The 15,861-nt window shown below is 38.8% G+C and overlaps 1 protein-coding gene across 1 annotated transcript in view; it reads right to left on the minus strand.

The window, feature by feature from the left end:
- LOC113235525 overlaps positions 1–15,861 on the minus strand; it is a 44,701-nt gene that overhangs the window by 14,377 nt on the left and 14,463 nt on the right. The window contains exon 5 of the mRNA XM_026471260.1: positions 12,115–12,267. Within this exon, the coding sequence (XP_026327045.1) occupies positions 12,115–12,267 (153 nt within the window). The remainder of the gene's footprint in view (positions 1–12,114; positions 12,268–15,861) is intronic.

A 15,861-nucleotide genomic window follows, 5' to 3' on the forward strand; every position in this document is an offset into this window, starting at 1 on the left:
GGAAACCACAATCTGCTCGCTCTAAATCGATTGATTGAACGGAATACGCGTAAACACGCGTATTCCATTCAATTAATCGATTCTAAATAAAATAATTTTTGTTCAAGTATTTGTTGATTACAAGTAGTCGTAATATTAATATAGTAGAAAAATAGTAGAATAAGAAAGTTAAGTCCTTTATTTTAATTGTTTCTAAAAAATGTTCATTACTTAAAACAATTAAGACTAATTTTTAATCGTCTTCAAATATTGCGATTTGTTTATTATTTCTCGGATTTCTAACTCGGCTACTCTGCGTAATTGAATAGCATCTTAAGTGGGATAAACTAGACCACCTTCGTTCTCGAAAGCAACGACCTCACACATATGACCAACTCCAGGTTTTTATAAAGAGAGCGCACTATCAATTCTTTGCATTATATATTTCTTTGTATTACTCGTACTACATATCCCGCGATGTATGTAATTATTGCTCACTATATTCGGACATTCGAGGCAACGTGCTGCAAAAATTATCGAAATTACAAATACTGCTGATAATAGATATTACAAAACTGAAAAAAAAAAAAAAACGAAACTTTACTAAACGTTAATATTGTTAAGGTCATAATAATTTTCGTACCTTTGTTTTCAAAATCGATTAGAATCGAGATGTTGCCTAACGTATACATCAACTAATTGTTAAATTTGGCCAAAGAAATTAATGTACAAGCGGCCGTACCACGAAACTGAATGCATTATACAAAAGCGCGTTCGTTCGATATTCATGGCGTATTAACAAAGGATCACAAATATATCGCACCAAGTAAAAGTCGCAATGTATTACAAATCATGAGGCATACACTCGGTTCCATATTTGTTTTCTCGAAATTCATACAAAACCAAAATAATTGTTTTTAAAATAAATTATGCATCTTCTCACTTGACCGTGGAAGGAACGTCCCTTTTTACCCGTTTACCCACAGTTATGGTGCTTTTGCAGTTTATAATGGCACAATTATGCATTTTTCGCGTTTTCAACTGGTGTTTATCTGCGACAACGGTCGAGCGCATTCTGAAGTGTAGCAACGGCAACTAAGTGAATTTCACTTACTTTGGGCACGCGAAGCCGGCTAATATCGAAATATATGTCTGTGGCTAATTTCAATACTCAATAACTCAATACTCAATATATGCATTGCATTCATATGGTATACATGTCTTAGGGTCGTATTCTAGAACTCTATTCAATGCTCAAGTCAGGATTGCACTGGCAACACACGCGCTGGAAATACGACCCTAATGGCAGGGACTTGAGTATGATTTCGAGTGCTTTAAACCATACTCAAATCCTGACTTGAGCATTGAGTAGAGTTCTAGAATACGACCCTTAAATTTAAAATAATGCTACACACATGAGCCCTTTATTAGGGATAACAATAACAGCAGAGGTAGACCGAGGTTTTTATTATAATATTAGAGGGAAATTTATTATAATATTATTATTTTTTATTTGTCATCAACGTATTCATTTAAATTGTAATAGCATTTATTAATAAGATTTTGAATTCATTAGCAATTACTTGTGTTTAGGCCACTTTGCTTTAGGCAGTCGGGTATACATAGCCAACTTGATGTGCTGGCATTCATATTGACCAAACTTGAAGAAATTTTAAAATATTATTTTAAATCATTATTTCATTTCACACACATTTTTCACAGCCTCCATTAGCAAAAAGACGCGCACAGTACCTACAAGCCAGCGGAAAGGTTGCAGAAGCAGTGCTCAGGTAAAGGAGAAACAGAATATCCCGTACAAGGACAGCGTGGCGCCCCGTCGCGCCCGGCTCACAATGCCGCTGCTTACCCATACCACAATGTACAATTCCCAGTCATCACTTGATTGCTGGTGATAACTCGACTTTATCGTATTGCTTCACGTGCGTTACACATTTGTAACATCCATTCTACTTACGGAGAGCAATAAAATCATTGAGTATTGCGAACCACACTTCGAAACACACCAGGACCAATTCATAAAAGTCCGTTTCCCAAATCGGTCCTACATGGAATCGAGTCTGGGCCCTCATCATCCAGCGCCCACAATTGAAAATCGTTGGGATACCGAAGTAGTCAAATCATAAATACAAAATACGTGTATCCGCTGCGATTGTCATTATCCGGTAACATAACGTCCGATGTAGCATCATTTAACCGCAAAATGTTACAAACATTTGCGGTTCAATTATTTGTCATCTTTTAATGCCTTTATGTTAAATTACCGTTCGAAGTGTCAATAAGTACCTAGTGAATGCTAGTGACGCCGCCAGTCGCGGCCACGTCGGAGACATTTTTTTTTGTAGCACCAAATTATCATGCGTTACCAAGTCAACCCGTAACTTTATAGCCCGAATACAGTTTGCATAGCGATAACTCTAAGCCGTTAGCAAGGCGAAAACCTTACCTAAACTTACCTTATGCAACGAAGAGACACTGTTTCCCAAGGTGTTTGATAGTGGTATATCCAAAAGCGGATTTTTTTTGGGATTAAGGAACTATGGACGCGCACTATGGCAGTACATTAGTCGCCATTAAGCGTTTAGTAACTGCGAGATCTAAGCGTGATCTGGTCAGGGAATATCTTCTCTAGCCCGGTCACAATAACTTGGTAGTTATTTTATTGTATTCGCACAATGTACTTATAAGTACCACCAAGAAAGGGCCCTATACCTCGCAGTGATCGCGACCGGAAATATGACGCTTAAGAACTACGCCACAGTCGTCGTACTATCATCAAATGTACTGTCAACATCTGATTCGTCATTCGGCTTCAACTTATTACAATAAATACGACGAAATTATAATACGTCGTTACGATACTCAGTGAACGAACAAACACAATAATATTGTGTTGTTTTCTAGTCCTATAGTAGCTGTCCTTGACTTGGCGAAGTCGTTTGCCTTCGCGAGCCGCGACATCGACACCTCGCCATTACCTATGTAGTGATCCGTCACTTACTTCAAACTAATTCGTACATACCTACCACGCGATCAAAACTATACGCGTAACCACATCATAACAAACAAACAAATAACTGAGTTGCACTATAATATTCAGTTCAGTTATATAGCATTTATTTCATGGATTCAACGATAGCTACTAATTTTAGGTAGCACAACCAAAGAGGGAAAGACAAAGAAACTCATTGGAAGACAGAATCGCTACCTATTCAGATAGGAAGCTCAGGCGTTAGCTAAGCAATCTGTGTCCACATTATATAAAAGTTCCGCACAAACTCTACCATTATCAAGGGTGAAGCCTTACTGTCCCAAACCATTTTCTTGGCAAGCGGAGAAAGTTGCTAGACCCGCCTCTTATTTTGTTGACCTTTCTTTTTGTTTAAAATAAAAATATTATATCTAGCCTCTATAAGCCTTTATTGATCGCTACAGGCCGCCTCCATCAGCAAGCAAAGAGAACCCATAAGGTGTCAACTTTGCTGGTAGGTAACGTCGTGAAAAAGTTTTAACAGTGAGCGCACCCACTCTGTCAATGCTTAATTACGTCCGTGCCTGCGTTGGTTATGAACCCATGTGGATATAACTTTATTTGTACCTATCTATGTATTTTTAGGTCGGCCGTGTCGTTTGCTGAGATTAAAGAAATAAGTGATTTACAATTAATTATACATACATGTGCGTCATTCGGTTAGACACGTCGTCGTTATCACGCATATGGCAAATCAGTGTAATGATCAATATTTATTCTTGTCAAGATTGCAACCTAATGAAGCTAGCAGGAGGTTAATATACAACTTGTTGATTTGCATTCCCGCCATATTTAAGAACGTAACAATAAGGCTCAATTTATATTGCAGCGGAACGGAATGCAAGCGAATTTTTGTAGCGATATTGTACGAGCCAGAATCTTCCGCGGAAATCTCGAGGATGCTCGCGCATTCCGCGGACATGGCTCGTATCTAGTTTGTACGTTACACAATTGACCATAAAGTTCATTAAGGTATGTACAATATCGTTACAAAAATTAGCTTCCATTCCGTTTCACCGCAATATAATTTGAGCCTAAAAATAATGCTAAATCTAAAAATATTTAAAAACATATTCTGTAAAATATTCTGGCTAATTGTAACTAGTAAAATTTTCGGTAAATCGTATGCACCGCGCGGGCAGACACCGCGAGCGCTCAGCGACTCGCGCTTCACCGAGCGATTCGTAATCTATCTCTATCGCTTATTTACACCTATTTTGTATTATGATTATGCATTGTTATAATTTACTGATTGATAATTAATTCAATGATTAGAAAAGTTGACTGAAAAAAAGTTTTTTTTGTAACTTAGATTTAGTATTTACCAACTTTAGGTTACATGAAAGTATTGCTAGAAGTGTCCACCACCACGTTTATCTCGAATTTCGTTTCAACTTTCTGAGCACTAGCACATTTGACTTCGCAAGTTTGAAAGCAAAGACGATTTTTGCACGCAATTCTCTGAAACACGGAGACAGCGCGGGCGCTTAAATGCGTTTGAGAAAGAGATGGCAATACTTTGGCCGCTGGAAACTTTTTTAGTGACACACCTTCCATGTAGGTTGTCTGCGATTGTTTTGAATTTGATTTAAGTTTTTTGTGTTCTTTGTCAAAACGACTTACGACACTACATACATTGTTTTCCTCCTAACGACAAATTGTGTTGTTTTTATTTTTGTCGATTTTGTGTGATAGAAAAGACTCCTATCTTTACAGGCCCGCCGCGCTATAGATTTTGGTAGCACGTGTCATGCAAGTTCATGACCTTTGGATCAGTTGACTGAGAATCGATGTTTACCGCAATTGAATAAAAAATAAGAATTTAGGATTTATTTTTTCGATTTATTTTTTTAGTCATTCGGGTTCAGTTTCGGATATAGAATGACCTCTATAAAAATAAATATGGCGTGAATATTAACAAGCACACTGTATTTATGATTTTCATTAAATGTATCTCAGTTCTTCTGGCCATGTCGAAGATACTGGAAAAGGTGCTAAACAATCGTTTAGTTAATTATCTCGAATCAAAAGAATTACTTTCTTGTAACCAATTCGGCTTTAGACAGGGCAAATCCACCAATGACGAAGTTTCCGCCCTAATTGACGACGTAATTACCCACCTTGACAAAGAATAAAAGTGCCTCTGTATATTTTTAGATATTTCCAAACCTTTTGACACCGTTTCAATCCCTTTACTCTTGTCTAAATTACAAAAAATGGGTATTATGGGTCCACAATTAGAAATTTTCAAATATTATTTATCTAACCGTACTCAAGCTGTAAAAATCGGAAGTTATGTGAGTGATGACGAGCAGCTCTCAACTGGCGTACCGTAGGGCAATATTCTTGGACCTACCCTATTGATTGTGTATATTAATGACCTGTGCCAACTCCACCTCCCAAACTGCAGGGTCATAACCTACGCTGATGATACTGCCTTACTAATTCACGGATCTACATGGGAGGAAGTGCGTGTACTTGCTGAGAAAGCCTTTACTTCGGTAATGAGATGGCTGTCCTCTAATTTACGCACAATAAGTTTAACTAAAACATCTTTTATCCTAGCTGCCTCCGTGGCCGAACGGTTACCATGCCGGACTGCCACGCAGAGGTCCCAGGTTCGATTCCCGGGCCGGGAGAAATAGTTGTATGGCCTACAATTATTTCTCTCGTGAGTTTTGGTGTAATTTGTGGTTGTCTATGTGTGTGTCCATGGCACCCGCGACACAGGGTTTCTCTAGTGCGGGGCTATGTTGAGTGTGTGGGTTAAAAAAAATTGTAAATAAGTACTATTTCAGTATCCCTTTCGCACTTAAACAAACTTCCTTCCCACCCACTAATACCTTCTTTATAAAAGCCCATACCTGCGAGAATCCGCACATAACTGTACTTGCCCTTTAATTGCAGCTACTAATCAAATTAAATACATTAGTGTCACTATTGACCAAACCCTCAGCTGGCGCAACCATATCAATTCTATGTCTGCAAGAGTTCGTAAACTCATCTATGTCTTCCAAAACCTTAGGCACGTAGCTGATGCTAAAACCCTCTACGTAACCTATTCTGCCCTATGTGTGTCTTTGCTCACTTACTGTTTGGGGTGGTGCACCAAATACAACTATTATAAAATTGGAAAGAGCGCAGAGGGCGGTCCTTAAAGTTATGTTTAAAAAACAGTACCGTTACCCAACTCCACTCTTATACGCCGACACATCAGTTCTCTCAGTACGACAGCTTTACGTACTAGCTTTACGTAATCTTGGTAAAACATATGTTTTTAAAATATGATCCTATCCTTCGGAAGCGCAGAAACAACTATGTTTGCCCACACAGGCAACATAGGACCACTTTGGCCGGAAGAAACTTCCGCGTACTCAGCTCGCGCTTATATAACACCTCGAACGGTACGGTCTCTTTCCCGTTACGAAGTCAAGAAAAGGGTAACAAATTGGCTAAAAAGTCTTGACTATACTGCCACAGAGTTACTGTTAAAATGATCTCTCAAACTATGAACTATTACAAATAACAAATCAATGTACTTCCATTCAATGAACTTGAACTAAATTAAATTCTATTATATTTTTATACTTATAATTAATTCAGAACTTCATCTTCTTCATATACTGTGAAAGATACCTCCTGTTGTCCTTGTCACCATTCAAAATCACCACTATAACACACCATCATTTATCTCACTTACAGACACGCACTTTCAAACCAGTCTCAAATACACAACACCCACTCCCCAATTTCATTATCACACTATACTCCTAAATTTACATTACTACTAAACTAACATAGTCTTAAGTAGGTATCTTTTAAACGCACTAACTGTTCAAACTCTATCGAGTTCTTAGGTTTTCGCGATTGTTACACATTTTACAAAGAAAACATTCCAATTTACGCTACATGAAGATTACAAATTATTTTATTGAATGAATTTTTAATAAGTTCAATTTATTATTAATTAATAATAGAAATTAGAATAAACTAAAACACATTAATTAGTACTGCAGTCTTATGTCTGTTTAGGATTTTTCATTAGAGGAAATACTTTGAGGGTTGAGGGAGGAGGGTTTGTTTGAAAAAACAAATATACGCGATTTAAATCCGGAAAAATAGTTTCATTTATTATGTTCAAACTCTACCCTTTCTTTTCTGGGTCCCAATTGAACAGTTATACTGTACTAGTTTTGGGACGTCAGAGTAGCTTTTTGTATACTCGTAAGTCATATTGTCTCAAATGCGATTGATGTTGGCCCGTCGCGGCGACAACAGTACTATCCGCTAGCACAGGTTGAATTCTTTTATGGGGTCTGGATGTTGTTCGACTGGACAACAATCAGTCACTGTTAATTAAGCACTATTAAGTAAGTTTGTTCCCTGCTGTGTAAATGGCTATGAATAAAGATTTATAAATTAAATTCATATCAGAATTTATGTTTCGTTAATCCTTGTTGAACATTTTTTATCATCCAGCGTGATAAGTGTACTCAATAGCTTTTGTACATTTTTACACAACGAAGAAGTCAATTAGTAAATGCAATTCAGTATTTACAGAAAAATAAACTGAATGTTGTCCATTTTTGAGGAATCAGACATTTACACACTAACTTCACGATTCAATGGAAAAAATGTAGGTGTCACTAAATGATGAGGAAAATTCCCAAACACGTAGGTATATATATATATATATATATATACAGTCAAAGCAGCGGCTGTGGTAACATAAACCGCATTGTGTTTGGGTAATCGCGGTTCGCGGTTCGCGGTCCGCGGCTGAGGACGATGCAGACAATGCCTTCACCGCGTAATTACCGACACGAACATGCCTTATTCGATACAGCTAATGTCCGTCTACGCCTCGGTACATACATAGGTACAAGGCCAATGTGCTCTATCCTCGCAAACGAAAACTAAACTTAAGTTCAGTGTATCTGTGCTTTAGTTTAAAGTAAGAAAAGAAATCTTATGCTTCTTTTATTATTATTTATTATAACTGCCTTCGTGGCCGAACGGTTATCATACTGGGCTGCCACGCAGAGGTCCCGGGTTCGATTCCCGGCCCGGGAGAAATATTTGTATGGCCTACATTTATTTCTCTCGTGAGTGTTGGTGTAATTTGTGGTTGTCTATGTCATCTGCGATAAGGGTTTCCCTAGTGCGGGGCTATGAGTGTGTAAGTTAGTATTATTCTTATTATATCATTTCCTTAATGGACGCCACTAAGCTTGTGCCAGTGTCACTTTTAAAAGAATAATCATTGACTTACAAATAAATGGACGACGGGTCTAATACAAAAACCACGAAAAAAATGTCCCAAGTCAACCTATTCGAAATTTAAATTGTAATGTCATCACAGTATCGCGCTGTCAGTCGAACAAATGAAAATTAAAGCGGAGTTTGGCGCTCTGTATACGATTTTAGCGCCTTACAAGTGCGGACACTTTTTAGCGCGGACCCGACGTCCATATAATTGTAAGTCAATGAGAATAATATAAAAATTATGGCGGTCATCGCCAGTGTCAATGAATTTAGTTTAGAGGTGTGAAATTAGTCGACGCCCACAGACTAATCATACGTAAAGCATTTATTATGATTTTGTAAAAGGCGGCCACTAGGCTTGGGCCAGTGTCAAATTCGTTACATGTCAGTTGTATTATGAGCTCTATAAGGACCTGTCACAATATGACAGCAAATTAACAGTCAATCTTCGTTTTCTTACTGATATCGAAAGAGGCAGGTGAACTTAAGTCTTGATTACGCATTTTTGCCTTACCTATTTCTGGCGCTAAGAAGTAATGCTCACATTACTGCGTTCCGGTTTTAAAGGGTAAGAGTGCTGGTGGAATGGCACAGGGGACTTGTCAATTTATGTCTCTAGATGACGATGACGGACGCAGTGGCAGCGGCCCTCAGACCTATGCAACTTAAAGCTTTGAGTGGCATTGCAATTGCTATGGACAGGTGTGTCGCTTACCAGCAGGCAAAGCGCACGACTTGTTCGGTTCGTCACTTGGTGTCATAAGGAAACGTTTGCCCGAATCATCGAAAACGTCTGTACAAAAACTAGCTATTCTTTACGAGGTAGGCATTAAGAGGCACGGGTGGGTGGTCAGATATTTGACAATAAAAATTGGGAGACGGCTTTGCCACGACAAGACGTTGAGTAATATTCGTACGCTGAGCAGTGTTTCCCCGTCGGGTTGGGCCCAGCCCAGTAGGTCTTCGCAGAACAGATACATAAGATGCCCCTTTCTGTTCTATACTCGTAGGCAATTCAGTTGCCATCGTGGTTTCGTCATTACATCTAAATATCGGATAACCCCACTATTTGCGTACAAATGACTCAACCATTTTGCCGCCACGAGAATAACACATCCGTGTCCGCTCATCTCAGAGACGTAGAATTTCCTTATCGAATTTATGGCCGTAGCCAAGTCTAGTACGGAACTGAAAACCCCACAACCGACCGAATATTAGTTTGTCAATTACGTAACTGCGGCGAGTCTGTGGAGCGAACAAGCAAGGCAACGTCAGTGTCGGCCAAACCTACTTTACATATTGCTTATGTAGCATCCTATTCATCAGCCAGATCACTTAATTTGTCAGATACATAGTATGTAAGTGAATAATTATACGTGGTCTTTATGAAGCTTATTATGATTTTTCCAGTTCCTGACGTCATCGTCAGTGGCTACGCTACTTTTTTCAACGTTCTGCTGGTGCATGTATTGAATAACATATAAAAATGTATAACGGACAACAACATACAACACAATGGATATAAAATAAATTGGTGAATTTTACTCAAAATTAACATACTAAATTTCTTGTGTTTGCTACATACATTGTGCATATGAACACATTTGACGACTTTCGTGGTCGAGTGGCTTACACACTTTTCATTGTGTCGCCATCTCTGAGGTCCAGGGTTCGATCCCCGGCCGGGTCAATGTAAAAAAACCAACTTGTCTGTATTATCGTCTGGGTCTGGGTGTTAGTGCTTCCGATTTCCACAACAGAAGTGCGTTTGTTACTTACTTTGGGATCAGAGCAAAGTCTGTGATGTTGTTTAATATTTATTTATTTACATAAAATGTTTGATTGTTTACAAAAAACCTTGTTCAAACAGATTAATGACAACATTGTTTTCATGAATCCAGAGATTTGCAAAAAATCAAACGTCAACAAGACGACATACCGCACGCGCAGTCGCAGTATTGTTGTTTACGAATAAACTGAGTAACAATTTGTTTGCAGCAACCGAACATAAGTGTAGCGTTGTTTGTCATAATAGATATACCGGCATGCCAAACTGTACTATACCCAATGCTGGGTACTTTTCCTAAAAATTTCAAATACTTAATGGGATTTTTACCGGAAAAATGTCCGAAAATTTTTAAAAGTAGGAAAAATATCATTTAAAATGCTCATATCATGCTCGACGTTTAGAAATATCTTTAGAAGTTTCATTTAGCGTGAATTATAAAATAAACTTTTATATCTATAAGGGACATAACGGAAAAGCAAGATTTAAAATGATTTCACAACAGCGAAAAAACCACCAACAATCACGCACCACCACTTGTTGTTGGCTCCTTCATTTTCGTTCAGTAACTTCAACGGAACATCAAATATGGAAAAATAAAGGAAAAATATTGGAAATATCCGAAAAAAGATTAATATTTCTGAAAAATATGATTTTACCAAAATATAAATTATTCCATGACCCAACACTGTGTGTGCCTTCGGTAATTCTGCAAGTACTTAATGATCCATTAAGCCGCTTCAGAACGACATGTGTCACCGCATGGGCTGGAAGGGGCTTCCGGGTCGGGCTGTTGGTATTCTCTGAACTGTCCACGACGTGGTTGATAAATTGAAAGGCAACGGAAAATCTGGCAAACTTTTGGTCAACCAGCTGGTGCCGTTCGCGAGTTTAGAATGCTCAGCTTTGTATAGTACGCGATTTAACAACACGAAAACTTTCAGACGTGGACACCGCTATGCTACGTTGATTGATTTACTTTAGCTACTTTCACAGTTTAAATAACAAACGGCATTTTGCTTTGGGCGTAACGCAGCTGATGTTAACAGGATCTTTGCCCTGCCAAACGTGCTGTCGGAGCTACGCACTACTCGGCCTCGGAGTGTCCTTTTGACATTTATGAATATTTAATTTATGACAAGAACAATAGTATACAAGAAAAATAGTGATAGACGTAACTTTAAACGATGATCAAAACTAAATCGGCCGGTTTTGACTGTCGTCCACAAAAAGTCATAAATCCTTTCAAGGGACAATGCACTGGATTAACTTAAGTTTCACGTTGATATTCAAGGCTAGTCCCATACGAATTACGAGGTTTATATTGAAATTTATAGTGAAATAAAATCTTTATACTAAAGCACCTGTACCTAGATGATAAAAACCAAAACCGGTTCGTTCCACAAATCCCCACTGGTAGAGATTCTAAATTTTTGTTGTTGTTCGTGACTTAAGACTTTTCTTCAGCGTTCAAAGGTTCAGCGTTCAAAGTTGTTCAATATTTTGAAGGAAGTTCACAACTCCATTTTAAATTTAAGGATGACATCGGATGACTACGACCGTGTCATCTAAAAAATTAAAATAATAGGTAAAATAATATCTTGGTGAGAATTTTTTCTACAAATCCCCACTGCGTAGCAAGTATTGCGTTTGTGGGGTTTTGTCAAATAAAATTTAATAAAGTTTTAGGATCCCCACCAGAGAGGATTGCTTTAATGAACAATAAACAAGAACTTCGGGCTGTTTCTATCAATAATATTAGAAATAAGTTTACAAATTGCAATACCGAAGGTTTCGCACAGATTCTTCGACAACAATTACGAGTAGTGTCTAATCAATGTGACAATTTCATATGTTATACTGTTGTGTTGGGACAATCGTTTAAAAATAGCTGTATGTACAAGTAAATAAATAAAACATAATTTGCTTACCTACAAAATAAAGATATTTTAATTTCAATTATTAAGACATTATTTTATTCATTGCCACCAAAGTCAGATGTAGCTTTACTGCAAGTAAGGAGCTTGATACTAACCCTGGAGTCGTAAACGCGAGTGAGGGCATCGTAGCGAATGGAGCCGAGGAAGATAACGGCCTGGGCACCCCCTCCACCCCCTCCGCCGCGTCCCCGCGCCACCAGCTCCACACACACCATCTCCCCGTCCCGCACCACGATGTCGCAAAATACCTGCACATCACAATCGCATTGTTTACCAAGTCCATAAAAAATCAACACTCAATACAATACCAAGTAAATAAATTTTCAGTCAACTCGCAAAATGGGTGTATATAAAAATAGGAGTCTATTTTTATATTCGTTTTCTTTTTTAAAACTACGATCACTGACTCCGACCATATAAATCACAAGTATTCTCAAAATTCAAAATCATTCAATGTTTAGTGTTGGGCCCGTTATTATTTTTTATCGTTAAGATTTTTCTATAAATGTCCGGAAGCCGGAAACCGCAATTCCCATTCAGCGCCACAACACAACAATGAGAATATGTTGTTTGTTGATCGCATCGGCACGGCGCGGCACCAACTAAGACAGGAGCGCTGTCTCTGTTTCTGCTCAGCAACCACGGAATATTGTTTGGTCTGTGTGAGCTACCACCAGATACTTTGCTTTTTCAACAAAATCTTCACCGAAAAATCGCAAAAAATTTATTTGTTTGACTGACGCAAACTACTTACAATGGTTGTAGAACTATAAATAATAACTTCATTATTTAAAATAAATAAATTGCATTACTTTGTACGCCGCTCAGATAGTTTCCAATCTCGCAATATTTATAATTTTCTTTGTAAAAAGATAGGGGTTTTGTGTTTCAATTCAGTGATCATTGGAAAATGCCCGTTCTATCTTTTAGAGGAGAAGAACATGACTAAGAATTCCTCACCTTAGTTAGTTGTACGCATAAAAAACGTAGAAGCGAAGGGTTTCGTGTGAATTGATTGAATTGATGCATTATAAGAAAATCCTTCTCAGCGTGAGGTTGATCAATGCAGGAGTGGGCGGAATTAAATAATGCAGTAGCGCCACAACTTTACGAAATGTATGCTGAACAATAATGAAAGGTAAATTACGCTCAGTTGTTTGAATTTGCGGGCCAAAGTCGAACAAAACCTACTGATAGAGTCGACCGCAGCCGAAGCGTAAACAATGATTCACAGGCGGCCGAGTCAGAGGTTCCCGGTAACGCACGGAATATTCATTAAGTAATGAGAGCATGTTTAATCGCGTGCTATAATTAAACCGAGCTAAACATAACCATTACTTAAATAACGCACACTTAAGGAAAATAATATTAGTTTGCGTGTATGACGCAACGTTCAGAAGAATGCATTAAGAGCAGCGACTTGTAATAAGCGACGGCTGCAGGCTAAGGCGCCGCCCGCTGCGGTTTGGCAGTTACAGCAACCACAACAGAAAACGTCACCATACTTGCCTCGGTTTATTCATTAAACTAATAATAAAAGATCGCTTATGGAGGTGTGATTGTGAGATTATTTCGTTGCTTAGCCAGGAAGCAAATTGCAATGATCTCTACAACCGAGGCTATGTAATAGGTCGTCCGTCACGCGTCAATGCGCAATCTCAACCAAAGTGGACTTAGTATTAAACCGCGAGTGGCAGGGCTGAAACCGGGCTGAGGCAGATCTAATGTCAGATTATCACTAGAATAGTTTGCAGAGTAGTAAAGTATTACAATTGTTCCTTCAGTCTACACTTCTAGATTGATTTGCAATGGCAAAGTTGACGTATGCGAAACATGGACGCAGTGAGCGCATGAGAGGTACTCATACCGAGCGACCGCGACGCGCGGAGCTGATAGCGCTGTGCCAGTACGTAGATGTGCCAAACAAACAAGCTACTGTAATGAATAATAATACTATAATTTTGCTGGCGAATAGGAACCTCATTACTGCGAAGAAAACATACGCAACGACATCAAGTCAACAAGGTGTTTACGTGAGATGAACTATGCAGCAAATGATTACAGTTAGAAGGAATAATGTCACGGCTTGCGGACGCATCATCCGATTTAGTCACGAGCGACGTCATCGTCGTCGATGGTTCTGTTCTGAGTCACCCGCCGCATATCTGCCGCGCTCCGCGGACGCGGTTATCCACCGCCCACGGTCACTACTCACCGCCGCATTCATCTAAATTCAAGGAACGACTACAAAAACAAATGACATTCATAATTATTTAAGCTCTGGACGTGACCCATGAAAACATTTTTCGTAGTACACTGTTTATCAAAACATTGTACGCTCGTCGACAGCGACGCGACGCGACGTACCGACAAACAAAAGTGAAACCATTGTCACAGAGATCACACTTGACCGTTGATTTCGGCGTTGTTCAGTTCAGAGCAAATTAATCCATTTTCATTTTGTCACAAAGTAACGTGACGCCCCATACAAGCGCACGATTGACCAGCTTTGCGGAAAGCAAAATGTGTGGTCAATGGCTACAACTGCACTTACATGCACTAAATCATACAAAATGTTAGTTAGACCGTGTTACAATTGTGTAAAGTTCAAATTTAGTTCACAAGGAACTTTAATCTGCGGGAGCGAGGGCGAAGGAGTAATTGTGCCGGGCCCGGGCCGGCTGGAGGAATTCTAACCGACTCGCAGTTACTGGAGCGAAAACACCACCGGCACCACACTGACACCGATACCGAGACATTTTCTCGTATAACTTTGTCTTGTTGTTGTTTTGTTCATCTATTCTCAAAAGACAAAACCAGACTGTATTGTGCAAAGAAGGCATTTATTATCAAACTATACTAAATCTATTGCATAGCGTTGTAAAACATTGTTTAGACGCCAAATTTGACGACCTCGATGGCGGTTAGTACAGTAAGAGCTAGAAGGAGGTCCCAGATCCAATTCCCAAAATAAATTGGTTCTGGCGTGTGTTCCAGGCGGTGCCATTGAATAATAGCAGTACAGCTCCTTGTGAAAGAGTTCGTCCAGTCCAGGGAAGTATTGCCACCTTACCTATTTCTGCCGCCAAGCAATAATGTCATCATTACTGTGTTCCGGTTTTGAAGGGTGCTAGTGAAATTACGGGCACATGGGACTTTTCAACTTATGTCTCAGTGTGACGGGCGCAGTGACAGTGCTTGCTCCTCAGATCAGTGCGATTTAAAGCTCTGAGTGGCACTGCAACTATCATGGACAGGCGCGTAGCTTACCGTCATATTAGGGTCACGACTTTTCCTCCCGTCACATGATAAAATAAAAAAGAAATAATAATAATTTCGTCGTTCTGGTTCTTATAATACAGGGAATTCCCTAGTTTGGGATTATATTATTGTGGTTGCCTGGCACATTATTATTATTATTATTATTCATACATGACAAAATTATACGGTGAAAATAAATAAGTGACGGACATGGCAACCTACTAATGGTAACCAATGTAGGGAAAACTCAACTACCACAATCAAAGTAACGACATCTTAATGCACTTGTTTATTTATAAATATTACACAATGTACGTATTTGCAGTAAATGATCTGTCCACCGTACCGAATTCAAATTGGAATAATAAGATAAATTTTGTATGAAAAAAGTTAATATTACAGGCGTGCGTGAACCCGTTTGCAATCGAAAAATTGAATCACGTAACGAGTACTTAAATCGTCAAATTCCGTAGGAAGTTCAATAAACATTTCGACTCATCGGAAGAACAGAGTCCGATGTGATTATATAACGAAAAGAGAATACGTACGTTACGAGAACAATTTCTTTATTTAAACTAAGG

This window comes from Hyposmocoma kahamanoa, unplaced genomic scaffold (assembly GCF_003589595.1).
Source record: "Hyposmocoma kahamanoa isolate Upper Pololo Valley unplaced genomic scaffold, ASM358959v1 87, whole genome shotgun sequence".
NCBI classification, from domain to species: Eukaryota; Metazoa; Arthropoda; class Insecta; order Lepidoptera; family Cosmopterigidae; genus Hyposmocoma; species Hyposmocoma kahamanoa.